The sequence below is a fragment of the Astyanax mexicanus genome, chromosome 10 (genome assembly GCF_023375975.1).
Source record: "Astyanax mexicanus isolate ESR-SI-001 chromosome 10, AstMex3_surface, whole genome shotgun sequence".
Taxonomy (NCBI): Eukaryota; Metazoa; Chordata; class Actinopteri; order Characiformes; family Acestrorhamphidae; genus Astyanax; species Astyanax mexicanus.
The window spans coordinates 45,895,709-45,918,401 of NC_064417.1; the positions used below are offsets into that span (position 1 = coordinate 45,895,709).

The 22,693-nt window shown below is 38.4% G+C and overlaps 2 protein-coding genes across 2 annotated transcripts; one reads left to right on the plus strand and one right to left on the minus strand.

The window, feature by feature from the left end:
- Positions 1-2,089: 2,089 nt before the first annotated feature.
- On the plus strand, positions 2,090-7,712 carry cfl1 (cofilin 1). Its single transcript, XM_007258643.4, has 4 exons — positions 2,090-2,243; positions 6,099-6,397; positions 6,505-6,581; positions 6,723-7,712. The coding sequence occupies exons 1-4, from the start codon at positions 2,241-2,243 to the stop codon at positions 6,839-6,841; spliced, it is 498 nt and encodes a 165-aa protein (XP_007258705.1). The 5' UTR covers positions 2,090-2,240; the 3' UTR covers positions 6,842-7,712.
- A 7,728-nt stretch (positions 7,713-15,440) lies between these two features.
- LOC103023355 (serine protease 23) lies at positions 15,441-20,373 on the minus strand. Its single transcript, XM_007243217.4, has 2 exons — positions 20,036-20,373; positions 15,441-17,630 (listed from the first exon to the last, which is right to left on the minus strand). The coding sequence occupies exon 2, from the start codon at positions 17,609-17,611 to the stop codon at positions 16,412-16,414; it is 1,200 nt and encodes a 399-aa protein (XP_007243279.3). The 5' UTR covers positions 17,612-17,630; positions 20,036-20,373; the 3' UTR covers positions 15,441-16,411.
- Between the last annotated feature and the right edge of the window lie 2,320 nt (positions 20,374-22,693).

A 22,693-nucleotide genomic window follows, 5' to 3' on the forward strand; every position in this document is an offset into this window, starting at 1 on the left:
TTTTTTTGCCATTGTTTTTATTATGTTTATGTGCGTCATGCATCAGCTTAAAGAACTGCACTGTAAGTGTAGCATTAGATGATTCAGTAATATAGGTCAGGTTTTGCACACTAGGTGTCAGTATTGGCCCGTGCTTTCCTTTTTAATATGGTGTGCCTTCATTTCCATACGCACATGCATTTATTTGTGTGTGAATTATAAATGAATGCTAGCTATCTGATTATGCAGATGAACACTTGGAGAGGATTGTGCACGGTTTTTTTTTTCTTTTAACGCATAAAAACAGACTGTATATTTTTCGACACAACTTCTTAATACGTCAGGTTAACGTGTAATCATTATATTTCGTTTATAGTTAATCGATTCAAATTATATATATATTTTTTAGAAAACGTCAGGTTTCCCCCCATGTTTTCTCTTCCCCTCCATCTCTCTCCCTCCCTCTCTCTCTTTCTCTCCCTCCATCACCCTCTGCGCTCTCTCTCTCTTTCTCTCTCTGGTTGCGAGGCGCGCCCCCTACCGCGTGCCGTGCGCGCCGCCGCTGTGCGAGGCTGAGCGTCCTCGTGCCCTTATATGGCGATCGGAGTGGCGAGGCGCCGGGAGCGCGCGGCATTGGCTGCTGCTGCTGCTGCGCGCTCACGGCTGTCACCGTTCGCTTCCTTATTTGGAAGCGAGTTAAGCGAACCTTAAAAAAGGGGGCAGAGACAGACAAAAGGGTTTCAGAGCCGGGCGGCCGCGTGCCTTCAGAATCGACGCTGAATGGAGATTTCACGTGCACGAATTTGCTCATTTCAGTGGGTCAACAAAAAAAAAAATCCAATAAAAAAGGTGAGCGATCGATCTGACGGGCTGTTATTTGGGGGAAACTACTGTGAACCTGCTCCTCTCCCTCCCTCCTCCATCATATACAGCACCCCACTCAGTTTACTGACATGATTAGGCAGCTGAGACACTTGATTTAATATTTTATGCATATTTTAGGGTCATTTAAATAATATGACAGGCCTCTGAAAGCAGCTAGAAAAAAAGATATTATATAGAACTACACCTAACAATATTTAGATTTATATATAGAAATGCATTGATCTATTTGGCATAGTTTTTCGGGGAAATTAAAATTCCAGCAGCATCATTACAGTACACAGAAATAGAGATAAATAAATAAAAATTGGACAATATAAAAAGACCAGCAGGAAAAACATTGCACAGTATTATTATTATTATTAGTAGTAGTAGTATTTAAGTGTTAGTGTAGTTCAGTTGTCAGTAGTACATAATAGCAATATATAGCTAATATAATAGCTGATATAGCAACAAACACACTGATGCTTTAAAAGATTGTTAGCTTTTCTCTCAATTCTACATAGCAATGCTAGCAGGTACCAGTGTGCACCTTGCGCCTAGTTTATCCCCAAACTAGCTCCTAACTAGGTCTCTTTTTTTAGAACAAATGATTCAAATACAAGTAATGAAATTGTTGTGCCGTTTATGTTAACTACATCAGAATTTTTACAACCTTAAGATATTTACAATAATGTGCCCATAATAAGATAAAAAAAATATGAATAAACTGCTCAATGAATTTTTATGATTAGTTTTTGAATTTGTCATCAATGTTTTATTAATGTTTTAAAATGTTTAGCAAAATTGAATTACAATCTAGCTAGTAAAATAAAGAGACAAATAAAAAAAGTGTATAAAAATGGAGATTATTTAAGGATTCAAGGAGACTTTATTGTCATTCACATCACATGAGGTGGAGCAAAATTTTATTCTGAGGGTCCAGTTACACCCAAAGAGCAATTGGTAAAATAAGAAATAAAATAGAATAAAATTAAATAATGATAATATATCAAGATAAATACACAAAATATAAAAGGAGAGTAGGAAAGTAGCAGCAGCATAAATTATTATTGTTGCAATATTACAGCAGCCCAGATGTCAGCACAATTGTATAAACAATAAATAAGCAGTGATACTGACACGGTGACATTAAACAGATTATTTATTGGCAAAATAAACTCTTCATGATATTAAACTCAATGTCCCGTGATGCCCCCAGCACGTGACCGCCCGTGACGCACGCGCTCTCTCCCCCCTCCGCCGTGGCGGGGTGCGCGCGCGCTGAAGGGCGCGTCCGTGCGCGGAATCAAGAGAGGGAGCGCGAGAGCGAGCGGCAGACTGCAGCACAGCTCATTCAATTCTCATCCAGACACCGACTCACTCAGAGAGACACAGCCATGGTACGTCCGCCTGCATTTATACGTTTTTTCGCCCTTTTACCGTTGAAACTTGCTTGTTCTTCGTTTGGGGTTTGAGTGTTTCGGTACTAACGGACCGTGTGCTTTGTTTGTTTAAGATGAAGTACGGATGGATTGTTTTTCTGAGCGGGTTTTTCCCCCTCCAACTGCCCGGCTTGCCGGACTCCTTTCGGCTTGACGCCTTTCTCCTGAGCGCTACAGCAGCGCTGCGTGCTTGTTAGCTTGTTTGCTAGCTAACTATATATAGTTAGCTGCTAACTGCTAACCTAAATTCCACCAGCTTCCCTAGCTATAATATGTAGGTTAGCTAGCTAAGTGTACATAGCTACCGTTGGCCAGCTAGATGTCTAGCTGTAGTTAGCTTAGCTAAAATACATATATGGAAAATAAAGAGACGCCCCTGGTGTAGTTTTTTTCTAACTTTTTCCTCTTTTTTACAAACTAGCGTGTTTATTAGCTACGTTATCTAGTATCTTTAACAAAATATTGAATTAAACGTCCCTCTCAAGTTCATTTTTGTTAGATTTATGAGCTAAAAATTCTTCAAAAAAAAAAAAACAACTGGCGCCATTTCCTCAGCCTCCCCTTTCTTCTTAGCATTTCCGCAAGTTTAGGCCCAGAAAAAAGGCCTGTATTGCGTTTTCTGCGTGGATCACGTTTTTAATTCGGTTAATTCACATTTTAAATCAACCCAAGCTGGTTTAGTTCGATTTAGGCTTGATTTAGGAAATGTGGAAAGCGTGTAAATACAGGTGTAGTTCAGATTATGCAGTTTCTGCTGCGTCTTCTCAGTGCGGCTGCCTTTCTGCTGCCTGCCATCATCATCATCATCATGGCCCACAGGCCCAGTTCTTCAGATGAATTCATAGCTCGTGCTAATGCTAAAGCTAAGATGTTAGGTTAGCTAGCTTGCTAACTGGCTAGGACTGTTCTTTGTCTCAATATTTGGTCATACTGAGCATCCTGTTGGTAAGCTAGCTAGCAGCTGAAGTGTTTCGGCTTTTTTCTCGCATCTGAAGTAGCTAAGCTAGCTTCTAGTAACTTAAAACTGTTCTGCGTTTAAGACTAATTCGGATTTAGCTGGCTGTAAATAAAGCTAGCTAGGTTAACTAGCGGACTGTTTAGTTTTGGGTTTTAGGTAGCAAGCTAAGCTTGCGCTAAAACTAGCATTGCTAGGCTAGCTTGAACATGCGGAGGAGCGCTGCATCGGCCGTGGCCCCACCCTAACTCCTGATGCACTGGCGAGCTCGCTTCATTTCCTCGTCCATTTATTTAAGCTAGTTTAGCAATTTCCACGAGAACTGGGGACATAGTGTAGATCCTTTGGGTTTAACTTGGTGGTTTAATGCAGTGTTTAGTAGTAAAGACCTAAATCAGATTTGATTAAAGATTAAAAAGGAAGAAAACGTGCGATTTCTTATCAGCAGATCGACGACGTGCTCTTCCTGGTTGCTCCTTTACTCATGAAACGACATACATAGACTGCATTAATGTCGCAAATAACCTACGTAATTTAACTAGTTATATAGTTAGATATACCCAGATTGCAACGTTTAATTTGTCAATTTCTCATGCACTAGGTTTACCTAGCTGAATTTAATATGTATGTCAGTTTATACTGTGTTCTTGCAGCTTGGAAAAGGGGGATTTTTAAAAAATAACGTTTAAATAAAGTGAATATTTTGTTTTTGTTGGTAGTTTACACAATTTTGCCTAAAAGCACTTTAAGAGTAAATTGATTTTAACTCTATAACCAACGCCAGCAAGCCAGTATGAAGCTAGATAAGATGTGTTGCGTCCACATAAGTAACGTTCATTTAATGTTCTTTGCTACCAGGTTAGTTAACCTAGATGAATGTCCTACCAAGCTAGATTTGCTTGCTATGTGTTTGTGGCCTTTTTTTTCACAGCCCGTGGCCCTCTGTCGTGTTAAAAACTAAGCTGCAAGTTTAGTCGAGCTGTGGTGCAAATGGAGGAAGGCCTGAACTTCCTCCATTTTTTTTATACCTTGCTACAAAATGAGGATAAGGAGAGCCCACTGGCTCAATCTTTTTTTTAACTATTAAAATAATTAGGTGCGGAACAGCACTTGCCGTGTATGCTAGTTAAATAGGGTGAAGTCTGTGAGTAAAACTGAAATATTAATGTGCAGTGAGGAGGGCTGGCTTTTCCGGTGTCGTGTCGTATGGTGTGTGAAGGAAACGCCGGTTCCGGTTTGAGAAGTCTCCATTTTTCTCCTCTTACTAAACTCTGCACATGTGAGGAAGGCCCAGACTACCAGACCTCTGGTGTGCACCCCCCTTCTTGCTATTCCTTTGGCAGGAAATCGTAATTCCTTTGGCTATTCAAGTGTCCTTTCTCTCCCTTTCTTTCTCTTTGCCAACATTTAGCTAGATGGTTTGGTCTAATCTCAGGTGTGTTACCTGAACCTTGCCTTTTGATCAGGGCCATTGGTATTTTATGACGTGCAAGATGACTGCAGTTCAAAATGTTATAGCAATTACCACAGCAGATGTCTAGATACTTATGTATCATTTACTTTTTTGGTTTAAGGTATTTTAAGGTAAGGTTTTTGTTTGGTTTAGCTTTCTTGCCATGTTTGGTAAAGAGATGTCTAAACATGTTCTCTGCTCAGTCATTCACACCCCTGAGCAAATCCATCCACACCCTTTGTACACACATTTCCTTAAAATGGCTCACTAATGCGGCATGGCATTTCAGAACCCAAGTCACTCTGATTAGCTAGTGCTTCCTGAGACTTTGAGTCTTTTTCCGCATCGAGTTCTAATATGATACGCTGGTTATTTAGTGGCTGAATCGACACCGGCCCATGGAATCGGGTTACTTTTTGGTTGTCTCAGGGATTTGCCCTCAGGAGGGTGAATAGTCTTATGAGCTGCAGTGTTGATAACAGGGCAAAAAGGTTGCACTGAAAATCTGTGGCTTGAAATTCTTCTTGGAGCTCCTGTTCCTGCTGGGTGTTGTAATGGAAATCAGAAGACCTGAGTAGGTTTATTGGACGATGTGACTCAGGCCGTTTTGATTTTGACAGTAGCGCCATTGTGTGCTGTTAGCCTGTGCTCGGGAGTTGTAGGACTGACCCCTCCTTTCTCTTCCCTCCTGCTGTCCCAGCTATATGGTAGGGCCTTGTTCACATACTTTTGTGGGGAAGTCTTGAGCACGCTCGTCTTGCGTAACAAAGTAAGACACACCTTAAACACTGAGGCCTATCTCCTTAAACAGCTAGGGTGTATTCCGTCCTCAGTGGACATCTAGACACTCCCATATCTACTACCTGTATATTATGTTGTAGGCCTTAGGCTTAAGTCTGATTCTATTCTTTAATTCCTGTGTGAAAAGTGGCGTTCACTTTGGCTTGAAGTGGGTCATGTGACTTGTAAAAAAAAAAAGCTGTACTTAAAAGGGTCTAGTATTATTCCCCTGTCTTGTTCTTATTTTAATTATATAACTGAAAAAGAAAATGTCCAATGAAATTGACTTGCAGTTTATATTTTCTGTATCAGGAAAACTGCTTTTGTGCTGTAAGATTCAGGCCTCAGTGGGCCTTCTCCTGTTTCCCTGTGTCAGTGTTTTTCTCTTTTTTTTCTCTCTCTCGCTTAGTGTTGTCAAGCTTGATTATCTATCAAGTAGTTCCAATTATTTCAAGCATGTCTTAAGTTTGATTCTGCACCTCTAGCTCTCACGTCAACTTAACATCACTGTGGTCTCTCTCAATTACATACGTTTTCCCACAAAAATTTTATACTTTTTTACAGTGATCCATTGAGCAGGTGCCATTGATACTATGTGACCTAATATCTTTGTGTGCGCCTGCAGGCCTCCGGAGTTACAGTGGAAGAGAATGTGCTGACTATCTTCAATGAGATGAAGGTGCGCAAAGCACAGGCCAATGAAGAGGAGAGGAGGAAGAGGAAGAAGGCTGTCCTGTTCTGCCTGAGCGATGACAAGAAGAAAATCGTCATGGAGGAAGGCAATGAGATCCTGCAGGGAGATGAAGGAGATCCCTACCTCAAGTTCGTAAAGATGCTCCCCCCTGATGACTGCCGCTACGCCCTGTATGATGCCACATATGAGACCAAGGAGACCAAAAAGGAGGACCTTGTTTTCATCTTCTGGTAAGAGCCAATCAAAACAGCTTGCAGCACCATTGAAGAATGTAATGGCAATTATTTTTAAACAGGTTGAATCTGTCAGTAACTGACCTGTTATGTTTTACTCTCAGGGCCCCAGAAAGTGCTCCTCTAAAGAGCAAGATGATCTACGCTAGCTCCAAGGATGCCATCAAGAAGAAGTTCACAGGTGAGAATTTTAGACAGAGTAGTTCACTTAAAATGGGTTAACTTTATTTTTGTTTTCTTAGGTTTTGGGTTTTTTTTTTTTTTTTTTTTTTTTTTTTTTTTTTTAATAACCCCCACACTGATTTCTGCTTTTTTCTTACAGGTATCAAGCACGAGTGGCAAGTGAACGGTTTGGATGACATCAAAGACCGAAAGACCCTTGCTGAGAAGCTTGGGGGATCATCAGTGGTCACTCTTGAAGGGAAGCCTCTGAATGATTGAGGCCAACGCTTTTGAGGGGCATAGCTGTTCATTCCAACGTTGGTAGGGCAGGGGCTTAGCAGGATTGTTTGCAGGGCTGGAGGGTGGGTTCTAGTGGGAGGGGAGGGTTGGGTTACAGTGACAGTTTCCAAACACCACAAGATGTAGGCTGTCATTCCAGTTCACACGTACAAAGAACAAAACACAAAAGAAAAAAAGATCTTTAAAAAAGAAATTAAAAATTGATGAAGGATGATGACTATAAAAACAAAATATTATAACTGTAAATGTGTGCAGACAGGTTTTTGTTCTTTCCGGGTTCCATTAGATTGCTTGAAGGAAAAGGCTGAGACAGAACAGCAACCATTACAATTCAGCTATTGAATCTACAAAATACTGTTCATACTTAATTACACAATGAACTTTGTTTTTGTTTATTTTATTTTTTTTTTTGCCAAACTTCTAGTTAAGTTTTCTAAGTATGTGTGTAGTTGAGAATAGGTGTAGTACAAAACAATTTGCTCCAAGAGTGATTGCACAAGATGACCATTTTTTGGGAACACAATTACTCCCCTCCTCTCATTTTTCCTTTCCTTTTCTTATTGAAGTTCCAAATGTTTTTAATGATTCCAGCTCTTATTTGCAAACATTTCCAAGTCTGATTCAAAACCATGGCACTGGTGTCAAGACGTTGAACACATTCCTTAAACGTGTAAAAATTCTGCATTCTGGTGGCTCAGATGTCTGCTGATGAATTGGATTGAATGAAGGAAAGATGGGGAGCGATGTATTTGAACAGCCTGTGTACAGAGTCTTGAAGGATATTGGATAGTGGATGTTTTGTATCGTCTCCTTATCTCTAATAAAAAAGGCACTAAACTACTCCCCGTTACGACTGCTTTTATGTGAAGTTTGTCCATACTGATCTTTTCCCTAAAGTTTCTTAGCACAAAGATGAGTCTTGGATTGCTCAGTGTGAAGTTAGCTTGACCATCTAAGATATCTTTAAAGCTAAGATGCTTTTGGGAAACTGAGCCCTGTTTTTTTTTTTTTATTGCATGACATTTTTTTTATTTTGGGTTCCATTCTTGTATGTTTTACTTTTCAGCATTTTAAGTCTTTAAATATCCAATACTGCGACTTGTTACACACACACACACACACACACACTTCTTGTTCTACAATTATTTACACATTTTGCCATCAGTTTCCATTTTAATCTTGTAACACAATCTTTAATTTAGCAGAACAGTTGTATGGTAAATAACATATTTGCATTTCAACCACCAGCTTTAATGGTCTTTGGACACGCTTTATCTGAAATTTGATTGCAGTGTACTTTCCAAAATAAATTAAGAGGGCAGCCTTTAATGTTCCACAGACTATTTGCACAAAACAAAATTAAAGGAATACTCTGTAAACTTATCAATGTTGTTTTATTTAGGAAGGCAGAAGTGCATGCATACACTGACCTTCCATGTTCCAAGGCACAGGAACTTCTAATTGCAACCCATGACATGTCCCGTGGAAGCTAAAGAAACACTGCACTGACCTCTGGGATGCATGTGAGGTTTTCCTGCATTGAATGTGGCTGTGACTTCCTCAAGAGTTGCTTGTCTTTTTGAACAGAGAATTTTAGCCAGATGCTGCCTGTCACGATTATTTCCCAATGCACTGTCCACTGTGGGTGGTAATATTAGCCTTCTATAAAATATATCTGGTACACGAGACTGGCTTGTGGCATGTTAAATGGCCACAAGACTTTCAGCAATGGAATGTCCATCTATTTGGAGACTGTCAGTACTGTCAGCCCACATCCATACATGTCTTGATTTAAAAACAATTTTTGGCTGCATTTTTTTATGGCCTTCTGTCCATGTGAAAAGAGCTTTTTGTGAATTCTGATTCAATATTGTACACCCTTTGCACTTCCTATAAAGTGAGCTACATAAGACAACGGTCTCTTAATGCAGATATCAGTGTTTCATATTTTGATATAAATAAATATACTGTCCTTTTGCAACAATTGTGCTCTGTTTAGATTCAGAATCTGTAATTTCATGTCTTTCTTCGTATACAACTTCAAAAGTAATGTTATTTTTTTCTTGGTGTGTTGATTACTCCTTTATATGAGGTATTATCACACCATACAGAGATAACATGCTCATGCGAGCGTTCTTGGTTTCTGTAATCAAACCATTTTCAAAAGTGATGGGAGGGGACACCCCAATTTTTAAAAATATCTATACGTTGGGGACGGGGCTTTCAGACAAAGGCCAGACTTGAGTACACTTCATTGAATGTGCAAATATGTTTTAAACAATAAAGAGTCTAACTCTATGAATCATAAATGACAAAGGTTGAAATGGTTAGAATTAATTCTGCATCTTCTTTTTTTAAGCATACACTTGTGACCTTCTGTTTGATCTTTGCCTAAATGTCTTACTGGTGATTGCAGCTGACCATGGTTTCACTTCCCAAAAGCATTGTTGTGTAACTGTCCTGAGAAGCTGAAGCAGGCTTCTGGTAAATGAGGTCCAGATCTTTTCAATTTTCATATAAAACCTAGTCATTTTACTTGAGCCGTTACATGTTTCTTTTAGGCTGCACTACTATTGTAATATAATGTTCCTAACAAGAAAATCCCTGGATTGTCTTAACAGAATACTGGACATGGGTCAGGTTTTGCCTACAAAATTGTTGGCACTTTTAGAAAAGCTTATTAGCTTATGTGAGTAAAATCCTAGCTGAGAAGATTTTATACTTCATGTGGAAACCTGAAGGAAATACCATGGTAGTTCATTCTTTACAGTGATTTTCACAGTAGCGTTTACAGACGTTTTTTCCCTCTAGGATAATGTTGAGCCGATCCCAGGCCTAAAGAATAGGATTCATCACAGTATAGAAAAGAAATGAATTAAAGAATCACATGACGATATTAAAGTGATGCTTTTTTTAAACTCCATATACATTCACTTGACAATCACAGTAAAAACTGATATCTCTGTTGAACTGCTGGACACATAACTTAGTTATAGGTTCTCAATTTCCCATTGGCCCTAATACAGTAAAAAAAATATATATATATTTTGCTCCACACACAAAATTAAGCAGTGGCTTCAGACCCTTAAACACTGCTAATGTAATGTAATGAAATGTAAAGTTAGGTAGTCTATATATACTTATATACTTACAGTGCAGTTTGTGACATCATGTGGACAAAAGTGTTAAGACCTCAAAAGTATTAGTTCTTTTAGCACTGGTGATAACCGTAATATACTTAAAAATAAATATATGATGAAAAAATTAAATTCTGTATTCATATATAATAAATAAAATTACATTTATTACAATATTGTTGCCCACCTCTGCATAAGGTGGTCTCTCCTCTGCATGACTGGTTTGAGAAGCAATGATTTAATCAGTCCTAACAGTATTTAAATATTATCCCAAACTTAGGTGGACAAAAGTACTGTGATGCCTGCCCTGCACATTGTCTTTTATCTGAAATCAAGACTATGTAAAAAAAAAAATAGTTTACACACTTTGTAATGAAACCCCAGTTTAGTGATCTTAATGTCCCAAAATATCCACAGTATGCTCAGACAAAATTATAATGTGTATTACCATAACAATGTCATATTACCCAACTTCTACATCTGAGGGTCTCTAAGGACCAGTTTAAGAACCTCTGAGCTAAGTACTAGGACATCTGCTCATTAATTGAGAATATAAAATCAAGAATATTTGTATATAAAAAAGAGTTTACACTACCTTTTTGAAAACACTGATATTCACAATATGTTTGTAACAAGTATCTTGTGTATTATGATTTAAATATACTAAATAATATTGGCATATTGCCCATCTCTTCATCTGAAGGTCTCTGAGGACCAGTTTGAGAACCACTGACCTAAGCAGAGTCTCCCATCGCCATGTTGTGGTGGTATGTTGAGAAAAATACAAAATAAAAGTCCTGACAGTCCACTCGAGGGCAGCCAACCTCTGTTTCCCTTACATGATGTGGAAAAGTACTTTGATTCCTCTTTCCCTCAGACTATACTACAGTACTAATGACCCACAGTCTCATAAAAACATCATCATTACTGTGTTTGTCCATAAGCCGTTGCTGTGGCCTACTTACTCATGCCATACAGATAGATTTCTGCAGCAGAGACAAACCCACTCCAGTCTGACTATTATACACACTTTAATGTTTTCAGCAGCTCTACTTCAGTCGAGGCACAGAAGCCATGATTTTAGTGGTTCACATGACTCACGACGTGAATCACTTTACTGTATAAGCATAAATCCTCATATCTTCACTGTGGCCACGCCCCTGGGTGCTTGGTCACTGTCTGTTCTGGGCCTGTTGCTAAACGTGCATGCTTACTCACTGCAGTCTGTATTTCTCAAGCTAATCCTGGAACGGATTTAGAGGTATAATCAGGACATTTTTGAATTGCCAAAGCAAGGAAACACTGAACAGAACTAAACAGCAGCCTACATTTCATTCAGGGTTAAGATGAGTTGCTTAAAATGATTGAAATGAATGACTGAAGTTCATTCATGAGCAATGCTACACTATGCTACACAAAAGGAAGATAACAGTTGCCAGGAACAATAAATGAATGAAAAATTAACATTGCTTCGGTCAACACTTGGTCATATTTACTGAACTATACATATACAATAGTAATGTCTAACTCTTGTGTAACATGTAAAGCAATATGCCACATGTCTCAACTTGAAGTTTCCTAATGATAGCCTGCAATAATCTATTCCATGTAGCTTTAATATTCTTACTCCGTTCCTGCAGATTTTTATTGCAGAAGGGGTGGAGTGTTGACCACATTAGTGCTGTCCAGTAGCATCCAATTTCTATCAAGGATCGGTCTGATGATGTGTCTGGCCATAGCATACCTGTGTCTTTAAGCAATTTTTTGTGACAGCAGCAGTATGTGGACGAGAATTGTCCTGTTGAAATAGTGCACCATAGTGTGTGCTCAGAAGAGGTAGGGCCACTGATGGCAGGACTCTATTAACGTAAGGTTGGGCTGTCAAAGTGCCTGAGTCACTCTATGACAGTCTGGCACAACTACCCACCAAGTTTCATTCTTGTTGGTTCCCAAAAAAGATTTTTTGGTTAGTAGGGTATTTTCAGAACGTTAGAGTTAATATTATTAGAAAATAAAATATGTCAAGTTTCTTGGATGTTCTTAGAATTTTAAAACTAGTTTTTAAATGTTCTGTTAACGTTGCTGCAACATTGCTTATGCCAATGTTTTAATTTTTGGTGTTGGGGTACTTTACGTTTTTAGAACTCACGTAACTTACAATTACACTAAAATAGTGCCTTTCTGCCACCCAAGGCACTCCAAGATGCTTACAATTACATTCCATCCACACTCAACACACAGCGGTGAGAAGCGGCAGCCAATCACACGCAGCATACTCTTAACCAGAAACAACCATCCACCTGAAGGACTGCATCGAGCACTGAGGAGTTGACCCGGAACAAAGTCTATTTCTGGGCATACAGTCACACACATTTACACACCTGGGCAATTTTTTGTAGGGTATCCATTTTTTTCTGTATTTAGTGTTTTTTTCTGTATTTTCTGAAATTTAGTGTATCCAGTTTATGTGATCTCCATGTTTTTGGACTGTGGGAGGAAACCGGAGTCCCCAGAGGAAACCCACTCACAGTATGCTTGTAACAAGTATCTTGTTATTGTGTATTATGATAAAAGAAAATACAAAATAATATTGTCATATTACCCACCTCTGTGTCTGAAGGTCTCTGAGGACCAGTTTGAGAACCACTGGCCTAAGCAGAGTCTCCTATCACCATGTTGTGGTGGTATGTTCAGAAAAATACAAAATAAAAGTCTGGATTGGACTAAAACTGCTACCAATTTCAAGCATAAAATCCAAAGGTGTTTTATACTGTAACGCTCTTGAACTTTCAGGATTTTGTTAAAGCCTAAATGAATGCACAGTCACAAAAACCAAAAGCCACAAACAACAAAACCCAACCCTTAAATTAGTGAAGGTCCACCTCCACCCAGCCAAACTCTCCATTCAAAAAAGTGTCCCACAAAGCCAAATATGAATTATGAATTATGGCCTACACTCAAAAATGGCAAGTCATCCAGGTCTGCAGGCAGCAGAGCAGCCCACATGCTTCACAGCAGCTCTTGCTAAATTTAACAGTTTCGACAGAAGCCTTGCTTGACTCATCTCACCAAAGCACATCATAAATTCTGAGGCTGACACCAGAATTTACAAAAGGCTTACTTACCATGATGACTGCCATGACTGTCTTCAACCAAAACCCCGTTCTGCACAGGAACACCATCCAAATAAGGTGGTGTAAGAGGTAATTTTGGATGGCACAATCAGAAATATACAGCCCATAAGATATCATTATGCATTGCATTGCACAGTACTCTAGTCTGGACCAAAACCTCTGGAAAATGTTGTGTCTGGAGACTGGAGATACTCCTCCAAACCGACATGATCAGCAGTCACAGAAAACTTTTTCCTGCCTTTGTAGTGGATTTACTTTCTTTTTGAGGAGATTTCAGAGTATTTTGATTGTAAGGCATTTGACACAATGAAATTCAATCTTTAATATAAATAGTGTTATTTTTATTTTTTCCTAATCAAAATTCATGTTAAAGATGCAAAACCCAACATTTAAACATATACAGCTCTAAAACAAATGAGACCATTTCAGTTTCTGAACCAGTTTCTCTGATTTTGCTATTTAAAGGTATATGTTTAAGTAAAATGAACATTGTTGTTTTATTCTATAAACTACAGACAACATTTCTCACAAATCCCAAATAAAAATAGTGTCATTTAGAGCATTTATTTGCAGAAAATAAGAAATGGCTGCAATAACAAAAAGATGCAGAGCTTTCAGACCTCAAATAATGCAAAGAAAACAAGTTCATATTCATGAAGCTTTAAGAGTTCAGAAATTAATATTTGTTGGAATTACCCTGGTTGTTAATCCCAGTTTTCATGCATCTTGACATGTTCTCCTCCACCAGCCTTACACACTGCTTTTGGATAACTTTAAGTGGTCAAGTGATCCAGAGCTGTATACTTATATAGCAGTAAACAACATATTCCATGTAAAGATGTAGTGGACTAAAAGTGTCTTGAGGAGGCAATGAGTTAGTCCTGCCCTGTAAAAGATGTGGCCCTTTTCACATTTAGCTTTGCCCTCCCCAAGAGACGAGACAGAGACCGCCCACACAGCACTCTGCATGCAAGATGGCAGAGTGCAAAGATTATTATGAGATAGTGGAGTTTTAGTGTGACATCTAGTGGCAGAAATCACCTTATACAAAACCTTTATTAACATACACTACCGGTCAGACGTTTGGACACTTCCTTTTATTCAATGTTTTTATTCAGTTTTTTCCCTCACATCGTACATGAATACTGAGGTCATCCACACTATGAAGGAACGCATAAGGAATCATGTAGTAACTTAAAAGTGTTAAACAAACCAAAATACTCTGTAAAGCATTTAGGTTCACTTATCTGGGGAGCTGTTAACTTGCAGTTTCTGAGACTGGGAATACTGATGAACTTTTCCTGTACAACAGAGGGAACTCATGCTTTTTCTTTCCTGGGGCGGTCCTGATGAGAGCCAGTTTCATCATATTTGATGATGGATACTTTAAAAAGTTCAGGATTTTTTTTTCCAGATTGACTAACCTCTATTCCTTATAGTATTTTATTCTATATTTAGTTGAGTAGTTATTGCCATAATATGAATTAAAACATTACTCAAATTGAGCTATTCACTGTATACCTGTAACTCTACCTCTTCACAACTTTACAACTGATGCTCTCAAACACATTAAGAGACAAGAAATTCAAGTAATTAACTCTTTTTCAATACCATTTACTGTTCATTTCTAAATGAATATGTGTAGCATATAGTATATATTAGCTTGTAATTCATTATACATTATATATGTTTTATATTAACTCAGACACAGGCCCTGGACTCAACAACAATTTCTGAGTCTTCCTCACTCTAAGACCGAGTCCAAATCAGGTTAAGGCTGAGACAAGGTTAAGACTGCTTGCTTATGGTCCAGCAAGACGGGACTCTAGTGCTACAACACTTTTTACTCATAAATATATTGAGATATTAAATTAATAATGATAATAAATTAAAAGCAATTATGGATATTCTTGATGTTTCATACATTTTAATATAATGGTCTTTGATCACCAGAAACAAGCATATAATCTTCATGACTCTAATTCTAAAACAGTTTCCCAGTACTGGTCCAGGTGATTCTGGAGTTCCAAGTTATATATAGCACCTGTAATTAAAGTAAATAAAGTAAACGAATGAGGGTCTTTAAAGGCTAGTTAATGAAGAAGCATTTGAATTTCACTATCAGGTGTGTTACTGATAAAGCTGACCTCCAGCCTTCAGCTATGGCTATGGCTTCCTGAAAATGTTCCTCCTCTCATCCACAAGGGGGAGCTAGAGATCTGTTCCAGCAATCTGTGAAGCTGTGCACCATTTTGAATGTTGGTTAGGAGATCTTTGAAGTGTGATAAAAAAATAAAACAAACGTGATAGACATCTTTTTGTTTATTAAAATAGAAGCATTTTCAACAAAAATAGAAATATATTCAACATCAATTTATCCCTCTTCCTGTTTGGTAACTGGTATCTGATCTAGCAGTCACTACACTTGATAGCTGTGAAAAAGTCTCTATGATTTGCCAGAGGATTTGCTTTGATTTATTTTTTTCTTTATCTATCACAGTTATCTAGTTTTTACACCCTGAAATAAACCACAGAATATATGTGACAACACATCATTAACTGGCTCTTTTTTTTTTTTTTAAACAACTCAGCAACTCACCGGCCTATTATATATTATTATTATTGTAAGAAGCAGTAGTATGTTAAAAAAAAATTATCAATGTATTTCTCCCCAACTGATAAAAATAATTAAAAACACCATTATATTAGGAACAGGTTAATATATCTGACAAATATAATACAATATCATCCATCTCGCACATGTAGGCTAAGCATCACAGTCTAAAAGATAAATCCACAGCCAGGCTATTAAAGTGTTTTTTCTGGGAAATGCGATAAAATCACAACACAAAGAAAGCATGTCATCGGAATGTTCTGTTTTATAGGTATTGAATTGGCAGGAAACGGATGCACAAATCTAGACCTGTATTGGTCAAATGGTGCAAGGGGTGGATATTTATTTTATATTTTACAATGCAAGACAAAGGAGTGGTTTTTATTTTTACTTATTTAAAAGATTAAATAATGGTCCATATCAAAGACAAAGGTACTGAGGCCGGATCCAATTTGGATTAAATAATGCTTTGATGATCAAGTCCAGAATCTTGTAGTTTATATATATAACTTTTTGCCAAGGTCTTTCTTAGAGTTTTTTAGTTGCCTTGCTTTAAAATAAAAAAAAGGATTGAGCATAAAGTGCAGGTTCATGAGTCTGTTTTTCTATCATCTTCCAGTTATTTTGCCATTTTCCAATATATAAATATTTAAGTTCATCAAGGTCAGTCCTGGCTGCAGTCTGCTCTGTTGCCATGCACCCAGTAACAGATCTGTGCAAACTTCAGCGGAGTAAAGCGCACAGCCACATTGTAGTCACGGTTCTCGCCATTGATCTCCAGCCACTGGTGTCCAGAGAAGATGCCAATCACTTTGCGTTCCCAGCGTTCCAGGGCGTCGTCCCACACTCGGCCGTACACTCCGGATCCACTGGCCCCGGGCCGGGCGTCACAGTGCTGGTAGATCAAGTCGTTGGACTCGTCCTCCACAGGGCAGAACCGGTACACAAGCTCTCCAGGACGGTCACTATCAAACCCAGAGAAGTGGATGCGCTTCCCAGCCAGATCATCAGAAGAAGGGGCCACGGCTAATCGCATAAAGGGCCGTCGGTGGGGCCAGCGCAGCTCCAGGAGGGCATAGTCAAAATCCATGCTGACATCCTGAGGTCCCTGGATCCAGCCTTTAGGCACCCGTGTCCGTTTGACCCTCACCCATCGCACCAAGGGCTTCTTCGAAGGGGCCTGACCTTGCCTTGTGCCGTTAACATTAACAGAAGGTGGGATCAGGAAGCCCACCCTAAGCTTGCGTGCCCCTTTGACATAATCTTTCCCATCATGTACGCAGTGGGCAGCAGTCAGAACATGCTGCTGGGACACCAGAACCCCGGTGCAGCCAGTCGAGATGCGCACAGCTGTGGAGAAGGGATAGTCCAGGAGAAAGTGGTCGCCACGGATGTTGAACCGTCCATCTGCACCATATATCTGCCGCCGCATCCTCTTGTGAAATGAAGGCGGTGATTTGTGGCTCTTTCTGATGGACGGTGTGGGTACAATATAATTAGCAATGTCCTCATCATCATTAACATTATCAACATCATCATTGTCTAGGTCAACAGTGGTGAGCGTACGGGAGCCGTCTGCGTAGAGCGTCTCAAAGGCGAGCTGCTCAGTCAGGTGTTCTTTGTCGACGTCCTCCCCTCTGTGGAAGCAGCTGGTGTTGCAGTGGGTGGTGAAGTCTAGCTGGGCTTTTGCGCTGAAATGGGAGCGGGACAGGGGCAAGGGAGCGTGAGGCACCAGGGAAGGAATGTGCGGATGCTGGGAGAGGTGGGAGGGTGCTTTCACTGTCAGACAGAAGGATATAGGGAGTAAGAGGAGAAGCCCAGCGAGGCAGTGGTGGGCCAAGTCCAACGTCTGCCAGCGTAGCATGGCGGAAATTTGGGGAAACCTGAAATTAGAAGAGGACAGTTATCTTACAGCGTATTACTTACAACATATAACAATGATATACTAAAAAGTCTCATGTCAAAGGACATGAGACTGGTAGCGTGTCCCATGACTTTTGCCATGTCCCAGAGAAGCTACAGAATTCCGTGTGTGTAGGGTAGGGTCTCCTGCATTGACTGTTGATCTCTATTGATTTCTATTAAGTATTTCTAGTACACACATTACATTGTGGATCAAGGTATGTTAAATTTCCCCAAGAATTCAGGAGAAATCAGCACAGTTCGCGATAATTATCATAATTATCACCGGCGACATCTGGCTAAAATTTGCCATGTACATAGACAAGCGACAAGATATCACATCCCCATTCAATGCAGAAGACCACATACACATATCCGACAGGTCAGTGCAGCATTCTGTAGCTTCTATGGGAAATGGCAAAAGTCATGGGACACGGTATGTCAGAATTTGCATGTCAGTGTACTTTCACTAAAATACGAATAGTTTCTTCTAAATGTGCTCATGTCTTTCAAGCTCCTTATATAACTAAATCATGTTGGGACAAGACTGTAGGACCCTCAGTAGACTAGTGCTGTCATGATACTGTAATATCAAGCTTTGATACAAAACTATAAAAAATATAGGCTTGTGTACTTGGTATCATTTTGATAACATGGAAATCTCCAGTGATTCTCTTATTTCTTTTTCGGAAAATAAGTACTGTTATTGCTTCAAATGTTTGGTGCCAATATGTACTGATTTACTACATTATTGTCAACCAATAGGTATAATGCATCTTGTTTCTAACTTCTCTGGTGACATAAGGATGACTTTCTCCTCTGTAGTTCTCAGCCGATTAGATACTACAGGACAAACACTTAAAGTATAGTAATAAAATAACTGCCCTAATATTTCTTACAGTTTCTGACTCTCACAGGCAAGTCTTATTGAGATAAAAATCAAAATAAATTGAATGTTATACTAAATATTCTACCAGGTGATTCCCAAACTGTCAGATTGTGTTATCTTCAGTTAAGCAGGAATTCATGTGCACACGTTTGCAACCCAGTAAACTCCCCCAGACTTATCCTAGCTCCATATCTGACCCTATTGTAAAGCCCCTCAGGAATTCCCTGCAAACAACATGTTTCCCAGTACGAACCCCCAGCTGGCCTTTTGTTATCCTCCCATCATGAATGGAGAGCAGGGTCTTGTCCTTCAGTTCAGAACACACCCAGTGTTTACCTTCCCTCACTTGCTTTCAGCCTGTATAAACTAACAGTGCCAGTGTGTGGATGCACTGGCAGCAGCTTGGGTTACAAAGTTGGCCAAATAAATCCTGTTACACTTATTTTAAAACAGTTACAGTCTCTTGAGAAGATTAAGACAAGAGATATGGATCAGGTTTTTGTCATTGCATATGACTATAGATGTATACTCAAGTACAGAATAGAAATATAAACGTCTAGCCAACCATAGTACAGCAGTATCAAGTATTAGGCAGTCATTTATCCTTCTAACTAACCATAATATCTAAGACCATATATAGCTAACCATAATATGTGCTAGCTCATTATTAGTACCTAAATGTGAATTATTAGGCACCAATTATACAGGGATATAATATGTCTCACCAACCACAGTACAGGAAAAAAAATGTCTAGCCTATCATTGTACAGAGATGTATTGAAATGTATATTTCTAGCCAACCACTGTACAGAAACCTGAAGGTACTAGGCAGTCATAGTACAGAAATATAAATGTATAGCCAATCACAGAACAGAAAACAAATATGGTACTATGCAGTTAGAGTACATAAATTAAAATACCAAATCAATCATAGAATATTAAAAATAAGCTCTAGGCAACCATAAAACAGAAATGTGAAAAACTAAGCAGGCATAGTACAGGAAAATAAACATATTGCCACTTACAAAAGAGAAATATGAATTTCCAACCAACCACTGTACAGAAACCTAAAGGTACTAAGCAATCATATTACAGGAATATAAACTTATAACCAATCATATAACATAAAGATGAGGTACCATGCAGCTATAGTACAGACATTTGAATATCTAATCAATCATAGTACAGAAAAAAAATAAACCTCTAGGCAAAACTAAAATAGAAATGTGAATAACTAAGCAGTCATAGTACAGGCATGTTAACTTATAGCCAATCACAGAACATAAAAAAATAAATACTTGAATATCTAATCAATCATGGTATAGAAAAATATTATTAAGCCAATCAAAGTACAGAAATGTGAAGTATTAGATCTTAACACATTTACATTATTATGATTATAAGATTATGAGATTTTAAGAACACGTACTGCCAGGTTATAATATTATAGCATATAGCAAAGTATAGAATATGTGATATTTCAGTTAAATACTTTACCTTGATCAGCAGAAACTGTTTTTATATCCAGATCCTGGTTTTCTCTCCCTGTGCACCAGCTCTCCCAGCTCTCAGCTTCTCTCCCATTTTCTCAGAGCTGCTGTGTGACAGGTTTTACCCTGAACTCCCACACCAGCCCACCCGCTGCCCACAGGACCCTCAGTCTGCCCGAGACCCCATCACTCCTCCGCTCTGCTGGATCTGTGTATCAGCTTCTCCCGGGCTCTAACTCATCCTCCGCGGGCAGGACAGCGATGTGCGCGGATCTGCTGGATCTTCAGTCTGTCAGGCGAGGCTGTGTGTGGAGTATCTGAGCCCACCTTCAGCTACCAGCACCACTGCAGCCCACTTCATTCCCCACCCGTTTTCAGACAGGCCCCGCCCCCTGGACCTGGATTGGCTGGAGTGTGTACTCTCCTGTGCTATGATTGGTCAGTTAGTCATGAACTGTTAAACATTCACAGAACTGTCCTACCTAAGGACCTACTTGCCACTACTAGTACAGAATTTTAGTACAGAACTTTTTTAGGACAGAAATGTGAAGTTATAGCTGAATATTATTTTGCCAATCACCAGCCATGTATAAAATACTAGAGAGCCAGACTTGAGTAGAAATAAAAGTACTCTATCAAAAAAGTGACTGAAGTAGAAGTTGAATTGTTTTTTAAGCACCATAATTAATTAAGTGGAAGTACAAAATAAAGTAAAGTATTTAAAATTATTTTTTGTACTTAAGTGTTGCAAGTAGTTTTAAAGTAGTATCATAAAATATACTACCCAAGTACTGAATGTCTTATAAAATAGCTTGATTGTTTAATTCCCCTTAATAAAGAGCAGCTTCATCAAACCCAGTGAGAACGTAGAGCAGTGATAATGTGAGTTTGAAATGTTTTGTAATTTTTTATAATTGTAAGAAGTAACAATACAGCACATAAACTATGTATCAGAGTAAAAGTATTAAACTCATTGAAAATATGTAGTGGAGTAAAAGTGGAAGTAGGAGAAAAAAAATAATACTCCAGTACATACAGATATAGTATTTTAGTACTTAAGTACAGTAGTGAAGTAAAAATAATACTCCAGTAAATACAGATACAGCATTTTAGTACCTAAGTACAGTACTGATGTAAAAATAATACTCCAGTAGATACAGATACAGCATTTTAGTACCTAAGTACAGTACTGATGTAAAAATAATACTCCAGTAGATACAGATACCGCATTATAGTACCTAAGTACAGTAGTAAAGTAAAAATAATACTCCAATAGATACAGATACAGCATTTAAGTACTTAAGTACAGTAGTGAAATAGTTCTGCTAGGCAGGAATATAAATGTACAAGCCAGTCATAATAAGGGACATACACCTTAGCAAATTATAGTACAGAAACATAAAGTATTAGACAAAATAAATGTTATCCACTATGCCCTATACTGCTCCTCAAGAGTCTCCACTCTGGTGACGTCAACAACACGCAGTGTTATTGGGCGAGAGTTTAACATGGGGCGCGGTTTTAATTAAAGAGTCATGTAGGACACACCCATTTCTCCACGTGTAGTTCCCGCGCGCTCAATACGCTGACAGAAACGTAAACATCACGGATAAAACGTCTTGGGTGTTCATTAAGATAGTACATGCATCTACGAGTAAGTAGCTGGTAGATAGTTGTCTTAAATACACTTTATTGTCTTCAGTAAAAACACTCACACGAAGGTTTTTGCAGTGTTTGAATTTACCATTCCACCTTAAAAGCTGCTGTGGCGACAGCAGTTTTAAATTTAAACGTCTTCAGCTTTTAAGGTGGAACAGAACATTACTATAAGAGTACAGGTGTAGTTTTATATGAACTGTTAATTTCTGCACAACATTAGCAGAAATGTATAAAACTCTAATTTACGCTTAATTTAACGTGTGCGCCGTTTTAAAACTCTAGAGTGGCGCACACGTTACATTAAGCGTAAATTAGAGTTTTATACATTTCTGCTAATGTTGTGCAGAAATTGAAATTGAAAATGAATTGAAAATGTAAACATACTCTAGTGGCTTTAGTAGTGAGGATATATGAGAAGTTCTACACTAAACTTAAATCAGGGTTTCTGCATGTTTGGGAAAACTATTTATTTAGACTTTTTTTTTTTTGGCTTTGTAATACCACTCTAAATTAAGGCATTAAAAAAAAAAAAAAAAAAACCCTACAATATTAAGATTACAGGCTTTAAAGTAAGTTTGTGGTTATTGTATTTTAACCAATATATTAAACCAAACATAACATGCATATCAAATCTTAAAACTGCAAAATTCAATGTGCGAAAATAAAAGCAAAACTGTGTTTACTGACTAACATTTTAAGACCTTTAGGTAATGGATTTAAGACATTTTAAGACAGAGTAAGGACTTATGTTTTTATACAAGAATTAAAGACTTTTAAAGGATATTTATACAATAAATCCATACATTGGTGTATAACCTTGTTAAAGTTAAATGAACCTGTATGATATTTTTTTTTTAACGTAATTTCAATGCTATTTAATGCAAACAAGTGTGACAAACAACCTTACCTGCAATCATATTTTAACTAGGACTCTAGATTCCAGTCAGTCATGGTGCAAAAATATATATGAACTTAAAATATAACCAATAATAGTATAGAAATGCAC

Coding starts and splice junctions, on each gene's coding strand:
- LOC103023355 (XM_007243217.4), bottom strand. CDS start 17,611: ATGCTACGCTGGCAGACGTTGGACTTGGCCCACCACTGCCTCGCTGGG.
- cfl1 (XM_007258643.4), top strand. Junction 6,398..6,504: donor GACCTTGTTTTCATCTTCTG/GTAAGAGCCAAT, acceptor TTTTACTCTCAG/GGCCCCAGAAAGTGCTCCTC. Junction 6,582..6,722: donor CATCAAGAAGAAGTTCACAG/GTGAGAATTTTA, acceptor TTTTTCTTACAG/GTATCAAGCACGAGTGGCAA.